General features: G+C 38.0%; 1 protein-coding gene and 1 long non-coding RNA gene across 10 annotated transcripts in view; one reads left to right on the forward strand and one right to left on the reverse strand.

The window, feature by feature from the left end:
* Positions 1–19,321, forward strand: part of LOC112977593 — a 36,330-nt gene that overhangs the window by 16,451 nt on the left and 558 nt on the right. For 4 of the 5 annotated variants that reach the window (XR_003257565.1, XR_003257562.1, XR_003257563.1 and 1 more), the window contains one exon: positions 5,826–5,932. This is a non-coding gene — a long non-coding RNA (uncharacterized LOC112977593). Of the gene's footprint in view, positions 1–5,825; positions 5,933–18,013; positions 18,149–19,321 lie in introns of all 5 variants that reach the window. The other variant, XR_003257564.1, reaches the window with a different exon arrangement.
* Positions 6,168–19,321, reverse strand: part of STRBP (spermatid perinuclear RNA binding protein) — a 70,485-nt gene continuing 57,331 nt past the window's right edge. For all 5 annotated transcript variants that reach the window (XM_026090002.1, XM_026090010.1, XM_026090018.1 and 2 more), the window contains 6 exons: positions 17,269–17,427; positions 15,004–15,138; positions 13,959–14,099; positions 11,587–11,710; positions 9,407–9,451; positions 6,168–6,611 (listed from right to left, as the gene is read on the reverse strand). In XM_026090002.1, coding sequence (XP_025945787.1) covers positions 6,535–6,611; positions 9,407–9,451; positions 11,587–11,710; positions 13,959–14,099; positions 15,004–15,138; positions 17,269–17,427 — 681 coding nt within the window. In that variant the 3' untranslated portion in view covers positions 6,168–6,534. The remainder of the gene's footprint in view (positions 6,612–9,406; positions 9,452–11,586; positions 11,711–13,958; positions 14,100–15,003; positions 15,139–17,268; positions 17,428–19,321) is intronic.

Below are 19,321 nucleotides of genomic sequence, written 5' to 3' on the forward strand. Positions count from 1 at the left end.
TTCCCTGAAGGGAGATGAGCCAGAATTAATGCCATTCATCTCTAGTCCAAATAATACATTAAACAGGTCAATTCTCTACTGGAGAGTGCTGGTTTCTTTTAATCCTTTTGTGCCAGACACGATCTCTCAAAATACATGCTAGCATCTGCTTAGCTAAAACTACAGAGTTAAGGTGGGAAGAGAATTGACACAGACTTTACCAAGCATCCTATTTATATGTACTAATTGAAAGGAACTTTCTCAGAATTGAGCCAGCAATTCAAACTATAACATAACATTTCTGCTTCACTGAAAAAGTACTACAAAATAGGCAAAGATCTTAGCAGCTACACAAAGAACATAGAACCAGGTTTGTGTATTTGACTATTAAGGTAAATCCAGAGCTCAGCAGCAGTAAAATTGCAGACCTCTAACCTCACAGAAAAGGCACTTTGGACCATTCTCCTGTGAGATGGCTTTTRAAAGAAATCTTGCAAGTATGATGCAAAAGAAAGCAGTTCCTAATTCTGCCTTAGCAAAACAGTACTTGTTGCAACATCAGATGAGGCAGATGTCACCCAAATTACTTACCAAATGATAGRCTGGTATTTCAGTTAGATTAAAAACTACTGTTGGAATGCAGCCTCTAACCGTTTTCCCAGGTATCAGTGTATTGAGGCCTACATCAGTGACATGTCAGCACACGTGAATGTTTTGCTCAAGTCTCTCTCAATGAGACACAGGTTCCTAGGCAACCTTACCACCTTAGGAGCTTATTACTGATTCCAAGCTGCTTCAAAGAACAGGATTTAGGAGTCTTAAGTACACTATATATTTCACATTAAGGACTGATCCCATGTCAGCAAAAGGTAGCCATCCTACTGGGGAGGGGAGCAAAGCCAAGAGGGACAATTCTGGGCATAAGTACTTGCATTGTGACCAAAAATGCATTAGAGAGATTGGATATCTTTTCACTGAAAAGGAGAAGGAGATGATCCAAGAAACAGAATTTCAAAAGGGAGAAGGGCAGAATGTTTAGGATTGGAAGAATCAAAAGGCTAATGACAGAAAAATATGGAAATTCTGGTGGAAACCAGTACAAATGGATTAAGGTGCCAAGTAAAGGCCACAAAAAGAAGGAGATCAAATAAGAGTTAGAAAGACATTTTATTAATCAGTCCTTTAACTGGACAGTGCTCATCAGGCTGTCATCAGTTAAGCCTGGGAAGGGAATACTCGAGAGGAGTTCATTATAATGCCTCTTAACACTACCTTGAAGCGTATAAAATAATGTCTTTCAAAGGAAACAGAGCAGCCTGCTGCTCCACTATCAGAGGATTGCTTAGCCTGACAGGCAGAAAGAATGAATTGAATTTTAAGTGAGCTTCAGACTGAGCCCTAAGTTTGCACCTTGAAAATAACCGCAGGTGAAAATCTGCACCCCCAAATGGGAAGGGCATGCTGATGGCTCATCAATCGCACCTGCAAATGCAGTCAAATGGTTATGTGCTTTAATAGGCAAGTCACTGGTAAACTTCCTTAAGTTTATTTCCCCAGGTGCAAATATATAGGCCACTTGTCAGATCAGGTTTCCACCTATATTAGGAAAGCTAACAATATCTAACAGCTATTTTTCTATATCAGCCTGTGAATTCTCTCCCGACATATCCTGAGTTATGGATAACCTACACATGCAGTTACTTACTGAAACTGATGTTTTCCGTATTGACATGAAACAGCTTATTTTTGCTGTTACATTTTGATGCAAAACAACAAGCTTTGGGCCTGGTTTACCACTATGTATTACATACTAAGTGTTTTCCTGTTTTACATCAGTATAAACTGTGATCAGTCAGGATTTTTTATGCTTTTACCTCTGAACTGAGAGACTAAAATGCTAATACAAGATCTACTTTTTATTTTCTTTAATTTTTATATAAAAAGTTGTTCCCAGCAACTTCAAATACTACAAGTACTGCAGTTGTACAGTACTGTTCTATGCAGCTTTGCGTAATGTGAGGTTATATAAAGGCAAATTAAAAAAAAAAAAAAGGATTTTAAGTCTACACATATTATGTGCACCACATAGGCTGTAATCCAGAACCATTCTAATCCAAATAAAATATTTGTAAAAACATTTATTACAGAACTGGAAGTAATTATTTATGGATGGCTCTATCCTAATTTCTAGCTTTAGAAAACTACAGCTAAGCAATTTATTCATGCAGAGTTAAATCACTGCCTGCCTGCCTTCCCCTCCTCCCACTGCACCCACAAGAGGAAAGCAAACCTGGCTGCTTCATGAATTAATTTGGCCTAATGTAATATGATCTCTGCAGATTTTAACTGTAATATCATCAAAGCCTTTCCTTTTTCATTTGGAGTTTAGCTTTAATAGTTTAAGGAAATAATTTCTCTCTTATTAATTAGATAATATCACACATTCAACTTCACATTTTTATTCCATATAGCTATAACCATGGTATGGCTTTCGGTACCAACCATAGTCATGGCTTTGGTACCTACCCAAACATTTTCCACAAGTATGCAGGGAATGCGGAGCCTAACACATAGCAGTATCAATACAGCTTTTTAGGCTACACAAGAGAAAATATTTGAAGTAGAACAGTCTATTGATAAAAACAAAACAATTTCTTAAAAGTGTTAAATAATTTTTTTCTTTTTTAACCGGAACATTTTAAGTGGCCTTTAAAAAAAATACAAAGTTGGAATTCAGACCTATGTATTATTATTTTTTTTAACATTCAGTTAAACAAGACATAATAAAAATGTGCCGTATATAAGATTGTCACAGGTATATGCGACTTTTTAGAAAAAGCAATACAAATTCTTTAAGCTGAAAATAAAATCTCTTACCTGTTATATCACGATCTCAGCTTACAGTCACTACATTTCTGCTTATTTTATACAAGTGCATATGGCTATGAAGGTCCGGAGAGAATGAGAATAAAGTGGCATTAACCTGCTGAAAACTGCTTAAAAGTCTTAAGCTGCAACATATAGATGTTCCAATACCATTTAAATAAACAAGGACATTCATACAAACATCTGACCTTTCAATTATTGCTGATTACTGATCATAATCTTAAAATATTAAGATACAAATATTTAGAAGAAAAAAAAMCACAATAAATTTAGAGCAGCAAAGGTTTTTTTGAACTGGAGGTTTATCAAATTCTAGGTATTCCTATCATGTGGTGTTAATTTTAAGAGACACAAAAGCAACCCATTTGGGAGTCAAGTTCAGGCCTACCCTTTTTGTGCCTCTTATTAAATGATATGGTAGAGAGAGAGAGAGAGAGAGGGAGAGAGAGAGGGAGAATATTATTTAGTTATACTTTGGAAAAAAAATACTATTTTTTTTTCCACCTTTTTTGCTACATTTCATGTCTGCTGACATGGGCAATGGTACAAAGCACTACTGCTTCAAGAGTGACCATTGCAAGTCTTTGTAGCAACTTTTATAGGAAACATGCAAATACAGTCATACTGTTAAAATTCTGCAATATTTAAATAGTGAAAGTCAAAGCAGGATTAACTGCTTGAAGCAAGCACCCTGCTGGGTTTTTGTTGTCCGTCCCCCACCACACACACACACACACACAGGCACACCAGTCTTTCCCGTCTAGCGTAAAGAAATAACTGGGAGAAATATATACACATCTATTGCTATGTATCTGAAGAAAGGACTGTGGCTTGGAATAAGTATTGCTTTTCATTAAATAGAACAAAGTTCAAGGAAGGGAGAAAAACACTTTAAAAAAAGGAAAAGCTCAGATTCCATGTCTGAAGTTGAGAACCCTCAAAACGAGCCACGTTTGTTCTTGCTTTTAAGACATGTATAAATGCCATTTCGAGCCACACAACCTGATGGTTCTAGAAGTCAGAGAAGAAATCTTGAGGGCCCAAGTGAATAATAAAAGGTGCGATGCTGAGAGGCTGGCAATAGGGACTGTCAATGAAAAAACCACCTACAGTGGGAAAAGAGCAGAGAAGCAAAAACTTCACGTTAATTTCAAAGCGACTGGCTGAAGCTAAAGCTCCATTTAAATTTCTCTGCTCTTTCAGCTGCAAGTGGAATTTTCATTGTAAAATGGGCACTTTTAATTCTTTGAAGGTATTGAAACATCTAACACTTCCAAGGTTACYGCTTTCTAAACAAAGAACTGACAGCTCATTCATATTTTCAGTAAAGCAGAGAAATGTAAAATATGCAGCAAGGGGGGCAAGTTTACAATGTGGTTAGTAACTCCCAACAAATGACAAAAAATAAAAAATGACTTATATAAATCATCTGAAATGACTGCCATCATGTTGGAAAAGAGCATAGCGCCCTCCTTTATATTTTAAATAAGGAACAAATTATTTAGCATACAAATTTTTATTGTATAGAATTGGTTCAGACAATATTTTGTTTAAAATTTAATGTCTTAAATTCAGGGATTAAAAAAAGAAAGAAACTAACTTTACCAACAGTTGCCAATCAAGGGAACTCCAAAGGAGAAAAAAATGTGTGCAGAGGAAAGGCTCTTTTAATGAATATTTGATTAACAAAAATGGGCTCTTATCAGCCATGCTTTTTCTGCTCCGTGATGGCTTCCTTTCATCCATAGGCCAGCAAAATATGTCAGTGATTTATGAGCACCATTCAATTTGAATATATCCCCAAGACCCTACTCTTTATTTCAGCACTAATGCATGGATGATAACAGCAGGCTCACCACTACTTGTCAGTAAGAGCTACATATTTTATTAAAGTACCACCAACACCAAATGAAAGAGCTACAGCAGAAGACAAACCATTTAAGATATAAACACATTCCTAAGCACAAATACTTAGCTTAAGAATAACAGCTGCAGTTAATTCCAAGAAAAGCAGCTTGTTACATAAGCCACCCCTTATTATGCTGTTCTAATATTTCTTTCCCTATTAGAGGTGGTGGAGGGGAGGAGGAACTTTACATTGCTTTACGCACCGTTGTTACACCATATATAAAGCTCCCCCTGCCTCAGCAGCAGCTTGTTGGAGAACAGAGYGTATAAAGGCATCTTCAAAAGCGCATGAACTATAGCAAGACTTACTGAAAAGCAACTGGTGAGGTCTGAGTAGAGAAGTGCAACCAACAATGCTGCTTATTTTGTGGGGGTGATACCTTAATAAAGACTACTCGAATCCCTYGTGAGAGCCCACAGCACAGCAGTTTTTATGCAGAAGTCTAAAATACACGGAGACCGCATGGAGCTGAGGCCTGTCCTTTGGAATTTCAGACAGGTGCACACACTCCTTATCTGAAAGAAGATTTAGTTTGAGCACCAACTCTTAAGAAAAGTACTGGCCTATGGCTGAAGTGTGTCACTTTCCACAGCAGCACTCAACAAGAACTGGGACAATTAAATAGCAAGTTTTCATGGGGACCTTGTTGCTGCTTTAGATTCTTATAAATATAAGGGGAAAAAGGAGAACCCTTTAATACAAAGATTGACAACTAAAATGCTTTATGTAAGAATGCTGCATGGAAAAATCAAGGGTGGGCAGACAATCTTAAAAGTGAAGAAGGCCACAAGAACAAGTGCAATTTTTTTTTTGTTAAAAAAAAAGGAAAAAAGGGAAATGAACAGCTTTTGAGCTCTGAAGAACCTGATTGTAACATTATTATTGTCCTTTCTCTGGGCAATACGGACTTAACTATGTATACCTTTAATTATGTAACGAGTCTTTCTGTGGAAATTGCCTTTGTTTTTATACATATTTCACAAAATGTAATGCAAAGAGACAGTCTAACATTAATTCCCTTTGTTATCTGTTTTTTTTTTTTTTTYTCCAGTATTTTGTGTACAAGTGAAAAGCCTTCCTGGATAATTAAGACAGTGTCTAAAAATCACAGAGAATTACAGTATGCTGATTTTAAAGATTCTAAGGATACTATTTCAGGTACTGATGCTTAGCTCTATAAAAAGAATAAGATAAAACAATATTTTAACCCATGTTYTACTAAGTTTATTACAGACAGTAATATTTACAAGAGTTAAAATTTAACTGTAAAGTTTCTATTGTGGTTTTGTACTTCTGTTTTTAAATAACTATGCCCTGCATTAGATAGCCCTACAACAAGTACAGGTCATTAACTGAGAATCTCTGTGACTGCATTAGGAAACAGGCAGTACTCTTGTGTTACAACAAAACAGTTTATTTGTGATCAGTGTTTTATAGTCTATACATCCTTCACAAATTTAATTTTACATAATCGGATACTTCATTTAAAACGTAAGATTTAAGCTTCTAGTTCTTCCCTATAACAGAAGGCTGGTATAAGTTATTTGAAAATGAGGTAACATTTCACAGAACATTTTTTCAAGTTTTAGAGAACTAAATTTGCATTTTGTTAAAATCAAAAAGTAGGAAAAGATGTTTCTTTACAAATGACTTAGCTCAAGTATGTGTTCAAAGAAAACAGGATAAAAAGGCTTTTTCTCTTCTAACATTCTGTACTGTACTGTGTTGTTCAATCAATAGAAATTAGCTTCTGCCATTTGCTAAAAGAATGAGTAGTGGGGAACAGGATATGTTGGGAATTTCATAACTGGTAACAGAACCATTCTCTTGGGTAAACCTACAGAGAGAAGAAAGGGAGAGGACTCCAAATAAGTTCAGTGATCCAAGAAAGTCAGATAAAAGCTTACAGTAGTGTTCTTATTAACCTTTTCCAGATGAGTCAATCAATGTGATTTTAGGGTGCAGAATCCCATAAACAAAAACACTTCAACACTTTGTAATATTTCAGACAGATGGTTAGCTTAAAGTTTGTTTTTATTTTTGTCCTGGCATTTGGTAAAATTAAAGTGAGCAATATTTTCAAAAGCAGTGTATTTTGTTGAAGAGAGATTGGATTTGAATATCTATATCACAATCTTTAAGATAATTAATCTCCACTACTTTGTTCTATATTCTAAGTTAATTTCGTAGGTCAGTCACAATTGCAGTAATATAGACAGACACTGCTGCGCATACAAGATAATTCATAGGGAAGCTGTGCAGCAGTTTTGATAAACATCTAGGTATGTCAGCCAAAAAAAAATAAAAAAAAAATCAAAGACCTACAGCAAATTCTGGATCTGCTTCGTTATTCTGCATTTGCTCTATTGTATTGAAGTGGCAAATCTGGAAAGATTAATATCTGCCTGATTTTGTGATTATTATAGAGTTCTTGTGGCCTCACAAACTTCTTCACACTTAAATACTTTTTTAAAAATGTTTCCTATTTAAATTCTAATATTTAACCTGTGTATCCATTTAGAAATCACAAAGCAGCAACAGCAGGTATTCCAGAGCACCAGATGATCAAAGTGAAGTTTCCCAACATGCAAGAGCTTACAAAGGCAAAGAGACATGTTTACCTTACAGCCAAAAAGCATTATCCCAGTACTTCGCATCACAATTATAAGACAGTAAAAACAGAAACTCTTTATGTGAAAAATGGGGGCAGTCAATTTCACAATGCTTTGAAGTCAGTGATATGTCACACATACACAGTTAAGTGATTAAAATCCCGCCCCCAAAATAGACATCATGAGAAAAAAAACAAACACAGAAAGAAGGGAATGAATGACTAAAACAAAACCAACCAAACAAAAAAGCTGCCACTAATATACTGCAGGAAAGTTGATAACGATTGTGCCCTTGTCTTCAGCAGGGGAGGGATTTGTCTTACRTCACTAGGTGTCTCTGCTTGTAAAAGATACCTGTATGCAGACACCCCTCATCTTGGGGTTAGAGTCAGTGTCTATTGCTTGAAGACAACCAGAGGGATTTTTTTTTTCTTTCTTAAAAAACCCCCTGTGCCATGAAATAAACCTTAAACTACATTTCCTTTCCCCTTCCCCCCCACTGGCCCTTTAGGGAACAGCTGTTCCTTCTATTCTCAGTAATACCACACAAAAGACAGGGAATATATAGAGTACACTCCATGGGAAAGCACTACTGTCAGCTGCTGTTCTGTCAAAGTACTTAGCCAATCAGTAGGGCAGGATTTTTAAAACTAGAGAAATTTGCTTTAATTTTGAAGGGAATTCTCAGAGCAAGTACATCCCATTGGCCCATTCTCTTGCCCCTTTCCACTGCAGAAATACAGAATAGGACCAGCTAGTATTAGTCAAAGTGGGCATTTTCAATAATGGAGCAGCAGCATTCTTCCACTATTTATAGCACATACCTCTAAAATAAAAGAAAGTAGTGAAATCAGCGTTTCAAAATATTTTATAATAGCATCAGGGAAGTTGGTATTGCCCAGTCTCTGCAAATTTGAGAGGAACAAGCATTAGGAATGCTACAAAAGCCAGAAAATGAATGCCAATTTGCAAGTTCTGTTTTCCATATGAAAAACTGCGGGCCTTGAAATGTACTCAATTTGTCATTTGAGTAGCAGGATTTTCTCCCAACTCCTGTGACAGGAGAGAACAGTAGGACTGGTTCTGATAGACGCAGTCTTGTTTTTTGTGTGCCAGAACATATCACTGACTCCAAACCTCTTTGCTCCCATTGCCACATAAACCTCATTCAAAGTAACCAAAAGGGCCGGTTAGAAATAAATATGCTTTGTTAGTCTAGAATAAAAAAAAAGCTGGTGGGTAGGGAGAAGCCGAGGTAAGAAAAACCCTTCCATCTTAGCGCGGCGATTATTAGTTTATTTTACAATCTTCATGAAACCATTACTTTGCCAGCCTAATTTCACCATATTTCTTAGCAAAAAACTTTGAGACAAATTATCATATCTTAGCTTCCTTGCAACCTGATCGCTAACAAGCTGCACAAAATCATTCTGCTTGTCCCAAAGAGCAATGTTTTAGCCTACAGTTACATACATACATATATATGTGTGTGCGCACGTGTGAGTATATGTGTGTGCATGTATGTGTGTATGTATATATATATATAATATATATGTATAGATCTTTATAGTACTGGACGTTTCATACAGTTGACAGCATTAAAGGAGCTTTGTGCACAAGCCATTTAAACTTGTGGGCAAACATTTTGCCAATATTACTGTAATGTCATTTAGCTAAATATTGCTCAGAGATGCTGGAATAGGCCCTTCGGTAGTCTTTGAATGGAGCACAGATTGGCTGTAAAAAGTAAGAGAACTATTTAAATTCAGTTTCAGTATGAAAGGGAACAGGCAATTAAAACAAGCAATCCTTCCACAAATCAGGCAAAGCATAGGCAAAAAAGCTACTCCAACCGAAAAAGAACCACAAGGTTATGGCATAAAAGTGCTCTTGTTGTCATGGTTTAAGAGCTTTAATTTCTTTAAATTTCTCCTGCAAATCCTAAGCCAACTTCTATATTTGGACTACCACAATAGTTTATACATCATTTCTAATTTGTTAATTATTGGGCTATACATACCGTAAGCTGGTGCAGCTGTACTATACCCATATGGTGCTCCATAGCCTGCAATACAAACAGATGAGGGATGGGTTTCATTTCCTACAGTATCCGAGGACTATCAGTGTTTGCACGCTAACACACAGGGACCATTTCTGGTACATGAGGCAGGAGCATAGGAAAAAACTCACACCACTGCATCTAAATACTGTTGAAAATACTAAAATCCTTCTGCAGAGTGGCATGAAGAACAAGCTACCCAATGCCTTTCTTAAGCCTCAGCATCAAAGAGTAAATTTCCATATTTCATTTCCTTAGCATTTTCTCTTAGTTGAAGCCCTCCAGTCTATACTGTCAGGGCAAGGAGCTAGCAAGATTCAGTTAGAAGTCCAGTATTTGCTTACATTCTCTCTAAAATACACGTATGGTTTAATGCAGAGAACAATCATTTTTCTCAACTTGCATTATACAAAAGGGATGTTAGAAACCTGTGGCAGTTATTCACATCATCATCAGTAAAGCTTGTGCGACTTCTATAGTGTCTGCCATTTCTACAGCCAAAAGAAAAATTCACAAAGAGCATCTGAACACCCAGAGGCAAACAGGCAACAGGCAAACCACTAGACGTGGCTGTGGAGTGAGACAAAAAGGAACAGTGGTAACACTAATCTTGGTTACTATATCTTGGCAGTTCATTAAAGCTTTGCTTTTTTTTTTTCTTCCTGGTGTGATCCCTTTTGTGCACCACAAAAAGATTTCTGACAAGGATAGGGGACAAACAGAAATAACCTGTGAAGGCCAAGACCAATACAGCTTAACAACTACAATGACTGGGAAATTAAACCTATTTCTGGAATAACTCCATGCTGGCAAGGAGCATGCCCCTGGCAGGTTAAAGTGTCTCATAAATGATTCCTCAGGCAGAAAGACAGTTCCAAAAACAATGTTAACGTCCATTAAAAATGAATTACTGGTTTTTAATATTTATAATTATATCAACATACAGGAACAATGAAGATATCATGCTGTCGACTGTGCCAGGAGGCAAGTCTACCAAACCACAGGGCTGCACTATTAGCATGTGTGAATTGCTGAAGGGTATAATTAGAGCTCATGCTGTAATCTGAAAACCGAAGCATGAAGAATATGAATTTTATTTTTTGTAAGCTATTAGATTTGCTTTGATTGAGGAATCTCCAGCATTTCTCATTCTTAAAGATTTGTGATCCTTATTCAAAGTAAAAACAATGTCTAGCCTCCCTCCACATGACACCTGCAGACCTCAGACACCTTGAAATTTTAGTCACAAAGAACAATTGACCTTGAAAAATGAGTGAGGAAGTGAAAACTTCATTAAAAWTTTCTTGTGTTTAGATTGTAATACCTTACCCTCTAGCTGCCTTTCAGATCTGCTTGCAACCAACTGGGTAAAAATCATTATTTTGTACCAGCCACTAGTAGCTGAGCACTTCAGCTCTTCAAGCAGAAACAGTTTTGCTTCTGATGGCTGCAAATCTGCCCTGAGGAGTCAGCAACGAGGTATCCTGATCAGCAACCTACCTGCTCTGTACAGCAAATACCAAGCATAAATTAGAACCATAAGGCTGTTGGATTTCAAAAGATGCTTCTGATAATCAGAACAGTGCAGCAGAGATGAAGAATTAACATCAGCCAGGTCTTCTGKTTTTTTTGGCTACTACAGCAGCTGCTAACAGATGCTCTGCTAACATCCTCAATTCACGTGGAAAGTTTCAGGGAGCACAGTGACTCCTGAGCCTGCCAACTTAATCCCCGGAGCTCCAGAACATACTGAAACAGCAGAGCAAGGGGTTCTGGGGAAAGCCACTCCTTATGCTAAGGGCACATCACCCAGGAGGTGCTTTAGCTAGGAGGAGAATTGATCATGCTGTGGCAATGAACTATGAAAACAACAGGTAACAGAACTGTAAAGCCAGGAAAGCCATTATGGGCTAACTGTGCTCATGCTCTGTGCACATGGCAGTTCAGGTTGCACACTTGGAAAGGACAGGTACTGCCAGTTTTTCCAGTCTTTGCACTGTTTAAAGCCCCATGAATTCTCCCTTCTGCTTCATCTCAGATAATTAAAGCTGAAGAGATCAGTTGCATAGATGAGCGACCCACATGGAACAGAACATACCCGCAGACAATTAAAGCACGAGTTGTTTTGTGCCATGCCTTACCTGGTGTTATGTAGCCAGTAGCAGCAGCTGCCCCAACAAATGCCCCTCGTGTTAGAGCACCTCGTCCTCTGCCTCGAGCAGCCTGGACTGCTGCAGAAACAGCTGTAGTGACAGCCCCTTTAGTCTGCTCAGAGTAATAAAAATAATAGCAATTCAGAACGTGAAAGTGTTCTTGGAAATACAAGTCCGTATGTATTAAACCACCATCTTTCTTAATTCTCTTTAAACATGCTTAATGCGCAAGTCTTGTTAAAGGCAGAGTATGGAATGGAGAAGTACTATCCTCAAGCATTTATGACTGACAGAAGCCAAGCAAGTCCCTCGAGTAAACAGGAGTCCTCCCAACTCACTGACTGCATTCCCTAGACAGTGTACACTACATCCAGGAGTCTTTCCACTTCCTTACAGGCTGCCTCACCCCTCATCCGCATTGCCTTCTTCAGTCCTACCACTCTGAACCCGTATAAGTTGAGCAGGGCCAGGATTTGACCCAGACATCCTACTGTAGGCTAAAAAACCATGCATGTTTACAGCTAGGTCAGATTTTTCAGAAAGATGACAGACTCAACACAGTAGTCTCTGAAATCCAAATCTGCACACCTTCCAGAACACCAGGTTTTCTGAGGAGGGAAATATTCACGGTCTCTATGATTTGCCGACAGTAGCTGTCAAACACATTGCATATTCTGGCTTTACATTTTTAGTTTTATTTAAAACATTTTTGCCAGATTATTGGTGGTTGTTATATAGGAATTACAGTTTTAAAGTGTTTTCATCTGGGCTGATATGTTTAGTATCAGCTCTATACCCAATAGATTTCCTTTGTCCTCAGAGACTTTTTATAATGGGGAGGGGGCTTGTTTTTTACTTTTTCTTTTTTTGGCTCTTTTCCAGGTTACTAGGCTTCTTAGTCTTACTAAATTGCAAGTTTTGAAGATTATGGGTGTCCTCACCAGTGCTACTTAAGTCCCAGTCTGTTCACTTCTGAGCAGATTTCTGCCTCCTCTTTCTCTGCTTTAATAACTGCTCCTTAACTACCTATAGATTCCATCTGCTTAGTTTATTAAGTACCTTCATTTTGCCTTTTTTTTTTTAAATATACTGCAGTTATAATAACCACCTCATGATAACATTGGACTGCTTTAACCTAACTTTTTCTAGAACAGTGCCTTCCTTTCACTTTGTCACCACCTGTGAGCAAAAGCACTCAGACCACAGAAAAGAGCTATAGAAGCTGGCATTGCTTACTACACCAGAGCAACCCTTTTCTGTATAACATGCACCCTGGAAACACAGTAAATCATTTTCAAAGGCAAATTTGGCTGTTATTGCCATCACTGACCTACTGCAAAAAGGGAACAAGTGAACCAAAAAAAGAAAAAAAAAGGGGGGAATTTATTAAGTGCCTGAATCAGAAACCGTTTTTGTATCTTAACTGCCTATGGAATGTTATCCTATGAGGTGCTGTCTTTTACAGCTACTAGACTTCTAACACAATAACAGAAACTGAAGTATTGCTAACTGAAGATCTCAGTGAATCAGGGATAATGATAGTTATAGAACAAAGGCAAAAATACAGTTGGCTGTTCATTTTTGTGAGTGTATTTTATGATGCATTCTGCTTCAGTATTAAAAGATGAGAAAATCCTAATTCTAATTTATTTGCACAAAAGACATCCAAATTGTAATCCTCAGGGCTTATTTTTGACTGTAGTTCTCTGGAGGAGGAACACTTGATTAGTGTCTGCTCTGTTCAACATCTATCTCTTAATAGACTTGAGAGATCATCAGGGCTGTTAAATCTAACGAAGAGCGAGCTTTTTCTTATACAAGTCTTCCTCACCAATTAAAATACCTCATTTGTAAAGTTCGGTGCAAAATCTAAATTTACTCTAGAACCTAGAGTAAATGCCTATTACTGGGCTATAAATCATTGATTCTCTAAATCTACCTATCTGACATGATTAGGACACACTACGTAGGGCTCTGGATTGGAACACAAGAGACTTCCGCTTTGCCACCGATTGAACCACTGACCTGATTGTGTATTCTCCAGCAGATCACCACCGCCAAAGGAAACCTTGTGCCTCCTCTCCTGCACCTACTACATTTCCTCTAGGTTAAACCCTTTACTAAGGARCACTTCCTTTATGTTCTTAGTACATGCACAGTAGGGTCCCAACTATAATTTTATACTGTTATATTAACAAGTATTGTTATGGAGGAATAAAAACAGAAACCTTACAGTGTGTGCATAAAACAAGAGACTCAAATCACTTTTTTCCTCTAGAAGGTCCTTTATCATAAAACAACGCAGACCTGTGCTAACCCAGGGTCATTCCAAGTCCAAAAAAACAACTAACAGTTCTTACCTGAGGAAGAATCTTCTTTTTCTTGTTGTTTGCTGCATTAGGCCCGGAAAACAGTTTCTCAAGTGCTGCTAATGCAGCACTTGCTTTTGCTACTTTCTTATTTGGGCCTGCACCTCTGAACTTCTGCCCATCTACTTCTACCTGAAAATTAAGACATAAGTTTATGTCTGCTATTTATCCTATTGGGAATACTATGCTGCACTTATTGGTCAGTGATGAGCCATCCATAAAGAACTTCAGCAATAAGAATACTCAGTGTTACATGTGGTTTTTATTGCTTCAAGATTATGAAGGTGGTAGAGAATATGTAAGTGATGATATGTTACACTATGTAAGAAGTATTCGGAATCTATATATATTTGAAACCACAAATGCAATTAAGAGAGGAGTGCTTTGTTTACTTGGAATGGAATTTAGCCAGTGTGTATGAGCTTCTCAACAAATAAATAATACCGCTGCAAAATAGGGGATTCAGGAATCATTTGAGGCCTCCTCATCTTTATCAGTGCCTCATACACCAAACATCTTTGCCTGCCTGCACTATACATACACTGTTTAAGTGGAGTGCTACCTCATACTGCTTTTGGAACCCATCAGTGTTATTCCAGAGATAGCAGAAGAAGAGAAAAAAAATGAGTGTGCCCTCTGCTACAGTCATTCCAAATATCCCTGGTAAGCTAGCAATGGAAGGTTCAGATCAGGTCACTAACATGGTAACAAGGAAGTCTGAAAAAATTTGCTAATCAGTTATTTTGGTCTGTCAGGCTTCCACTTCCCTCCTCTTCCTCATGTCAAGACATGATGCAATTTGGGGCTGTCAGAACCCAGTTCTAATGCTCATTTTCCCAAAACATAAAAGGAATTTCTTTCCCCAATCTAATCACCACTACAGTAATGAGAGATACAAAAAAACTGAGAAGATCATCACAGCTGTGTATCACAAAAAGCAAAATACAAAAAATCTGAACTTTATCAGCCAGTAACTCCAAATACTGAAGCATTCTTAGTAAAGCACCTACTGACTCCACAACTCTGCTTCACTCACCTCCATCACAAAGCGCTTGTCATGGCTTCCACCTGTCTCAGAGATGAGCTCATACTTCAGACCTCTTCTTTTTTCATTGAGCTCCATCACTGGGTTTTTGCCACTTGCAGTGAGTATAGGGCCCTGAGTTCTTACCTAAAGAGACATTTATGATGTTGCTTTATAGCTTTTATCTCTTCAAATGGCAGACAAACATCTACAGTCTTATGGCTTACAGCGTCATATGGCCAGCCACTTAGAGAATGCCACCATTATCACTTTGTTTCAAGCCTCTGCAATAGCTTGTTCTTCCCAATATGTGGGCCTCAGCAGGCTTTCCAGGAACAGACCTGTATCAAAGATAACACTGCCTTGGCTTCAGTATAACATGCTGCACTAGAACCGCAGACAGAAAGTCTCTTCTCTAAAGAATGGCAGAGGGACAAACAAATACTGTGAAAAACAGAAATCACACCATCTTCATTTCTGTTCATAAGTGAGAGCTAGTTAGATGTATCTTCACTGGTGTGACTTGGTGTGGTGTCTGTACAATGCTGAACATCACAGTGGCTGCACTTGGAATTACAACCCAAACGGTATCCAAAGCTGAAACTGATGCTGTGGTGTCAAGTTCCTTGAAAGCAAATGCTTTATCACTAAAAGGAGAGATTGGCTTTCCCAGCCTTCTACACATCTTTGCTGCTTGATCTAATTACATCCTGGCACTACTGAGCTCTACCTGCAGAAGCCTTAAAGCAGATGCATCTAGAAATGTTTGCGAAGTGAGGAAGGTAGAGCCGAGATGCCCATGCACCAGCATAACAGCCTGCATTACAGCGCACTGAGCCACTGACATGAAAGACTGCTCACTAACAAATAGAGGAAAAAGGAGACAAAATGAAATTTTCAGTAACATCTCCTGATTTCGGATAACTAGTACCAGGACTTGCCCTTTGAAAGTAGAGTCCCTCAAGAGTGTAAACATGGAAACCTGAAATCACACAGCCTGAAAAATACCTTTGTTTTCTTAAATTCTTAACTAATTTTGTGAGTCTATAAATGTTTATTTTAGTGGAAAATTAATGGGTCAGTTTGTTGTTAAAATACCTCCCCACACCCTTTCCCCTGGACATGCCTCAGTGGACTAAATGCATATATGAAGTGACTTGTCAGGGATTATGTCTGGTAATTAGGTGGCTTCCAACTAAAAAAATACATGGTTTAACGTGTTGAGAAATATCTGAAGAACAGAATGATTACTTAGATTTTCAGCATAAACCCCCCTTGTATTTGAAAAAAAGCATTGTATCTAAAAATAAAGCAAGAATCTATGTCGTTTTTTCTGTACAACCCCATGAGAGCTTGCCACAGAGATATCAAGCAGACAAATTTACAAATTAGAGCTCTTTTCAGTGCTTACACAGAATGCTCCTCTAAAATCCCTGGTGCCAATTATGAAGATCAGTTGAGGAAGTCAGGAAGAGGAAGGTGAAAAGGATGAAATCTAAGTGTTAGGTTAAAATCTCATGGTTTCTCAATTGTGAAAAGAAATAAATACCAGAAACACTGTAAGAAAACATTTAGTTAATGCACTACAGACCCTCATAGCTTGATTCCTGGGGACATTCAACCAAGACTGCTCAAGTTACTGGAATTTGGTCCTTTGAGGAATACTCTATTTCCCACAAATTTGGTGAGAAAACAAGCACAGCATGCTGCTTATAGCACCTTAGTTCAGCTACAAGTGCTAAAATTAAAGCAGATTACATTGAAATTGGAGCACTTTACATGCAGTTTTTTCTAGTCCATTCAATTACATAGAAGTATATAGGTTTATAGGTTTTACATTTCTTAATGTTGGCTAATCAATTTCTGTATTTTCATTTGTCTTCATGTATATCAGTTTAAAATACTATCTATATAACTGTACCTTTTGACATTGCAAATAGACTCTGCTATAAAAGAGAAAATGCCAAATTTACATTACTAGAAGCACCAAACAAAATCAAGCTGTCCCACTCCTAAGGACCATATATACAGGTAGAAAAAGTAGAAGAGACGACACCTGTGTCAAAGAGCTTATGGTCCTAAAGAGGTAGCTACTCCATCTTAAAGTTTAGGAAAGGAGGCACAAAGATGAAGTTACTTGCCCACAGTGGCACAAAGCCTATGGCAGATCTAGGACATGAAATTGTATATCTTAATTCCTCATCCGCTTACCACAAATGCCATCATCTTCCAGCAAACACACCTCCCCGTCACTTGTACTTTCAATGCAACACTCACCTCTAGGGTAGTGGAGGTGTCAGCTGTGGAATTTCCAGTATTATTGCTTGAGATCGAAGACRTTGTTTCATTTTTGCCTTCAGAATCTGATTTTTCATCAGAACTCATACATTCGACATCTGCATCAAAGCCAGTTGGATACCCCATTGCTTGCAAAACCTACAACAAAACAACATGAAATGAAATGAAAAATAGGTAACAGTATAGAAACAAATACAAGGCTGATCATAACACAAAAGAATGGCCATCTTAAACTTAATAAAGGCAAATTACTTAAAATTTCATTCTCTCCAGTGTTGAGAGCATGAGAAAAACACAGTAGCAATGGGGAAAAATAGTTTGAGTTTTCCARAAGTGGAATTAACACAAACAAATTTTAGCAATTACTCATGAGCATCATTATTCATACTGAAAATTCTATGCAAAAATAATAGATTAAAATTCAAAAGCACATCCACTCCATGACACTGCTTAACAATATGATAAAGAAACTGTTTTGCATAGTTTTTTCTCTCTCTGCCTGCCTCTGCCCTCCCTCCCTGTGTATAGACAGATTGACTGTGGAGCAAACAGTACAGTCTACCTCATGAGCATTAAAGCACTGCACCTCTCCAAGATGTCTACAAGATAGTAACCTCTAGAGTTTCCAAGGGAACTGCAAATGACAGCCTGGACCCAAAGAGTATATAAAACATATCCCAGAAAGTATAAGGTTGACGGTATCTCCCTTGCTTGCATCTTTCAGGAACACCAGAGGACAGATCCTTCCAAAGCAGGTATACAGGGAGCAAATTCAGGTATCCTGAACTGAGATTTGACTGGCACCACGTCAAGGTGTAGAAGTGTCTAGCTAACCAAGTAACAGACTGCTTCATCTGCAGTAAGTTTACCTTTTAGCAAAGCGTGTCACAACTTCCAAGCTTTCTCCATGATGCTTACAACACCCAGCTTTATAGCAAACAAAAGCGTACTCCGATTAAGGCATTACTGAGCGGTTACGTCAAAAACATCCTCAATAAGGAAGCTCAGCCTTTCCTTTAGCAGACTCCCTGGCCTAGCTGTAACAGAGGTACCAGAGAGACCCAAAACAATCTGAAACCATGTTGAGGCTCCCTTGAAAATTTAATTCCGTGAACAAAATTCACAGAAATCACTATGTTCCTACACAAAATTGAGAACTATGCAGGTAATTCCAAGCTCAGCTCACAAAGAATTATGTGGTACTTTTGGCTGCAATTTCAGGGTCTCTAATTTTTAAAAAGGTCAGATCCAGAAACTGGAACAGTCACATTAATCCCTCTTGAAGTGTGAAAAAGCAGTGCCCAGACCTACCAGAAAACAAAAACGGCTAGTCTCTGCCACACTGCTGGCTTGTCTTTGGCTTGAATCATGGATGTTTTGAAGTGCTGCCCAGGATTTATATATTTGTAAGTTTAGAGAAAACATAGCTGGGTAGGCACCAGCACAGATCTGGCAGATGCAGGGAGATTCAAGGACAGGGAAGTTACAGCTTTTCAGGGCAAGTTTTGAATTATTTTTTAAATAATTCCTGGGGGTGCGGGGGTGAGGGAGGGGCAAAATAAAAAAGTATGAGGAAGACTGTCTGAAAGGACACACATGCAGACATCCACTTTTCCTAAGGAACAGCACATTCCCTCAAATACTTTTGGACGCTTTGAACATGAAAGCACATGGGACAATGGGATTTTCAAAACTGAAATCAAAGAAAAGCAGAAAATTGCCAGATGAAGCTTCTAAAAAGGAAATTCTCATTCAAAACACAAAGTGAAGCACATATAATGACAGATGGGTTTGTTCCTCTCACAAGTGCAGTTCTATTAAAAGAGATTCTCTTTTTTGCATGAATTGTCTGTAGAAGACTCCTTCCTTTCTTCCCAGAAACCCACCAGGCTAGGTCTGTTTCAGCAGTTTGAACTGTCTTGGTGCAGCACAACGTTCATGTTGAGCACTCCAATTACTGCTTTACAGACACAAGCTCTGTCACGTAGAACACCTACAAGAAGCAACCATGGGTTGACTAGTAACTAAATTA

Source organism: Apteryx rowi, unplaced genomic scaffold (assembly GCF_003343035.1).
Source record: "Apteryx rowi isolate R43461 unplaced genomic scaffold, aptRow1 scaffold_120, whole genome shotgun sequence".
Classification (NCBI taxonomy): Eukaryota; Metazoa; Chordata; class Aves; order Apterygiformes; family Apterygidae; genus Apteryx; species Apteryx rowi.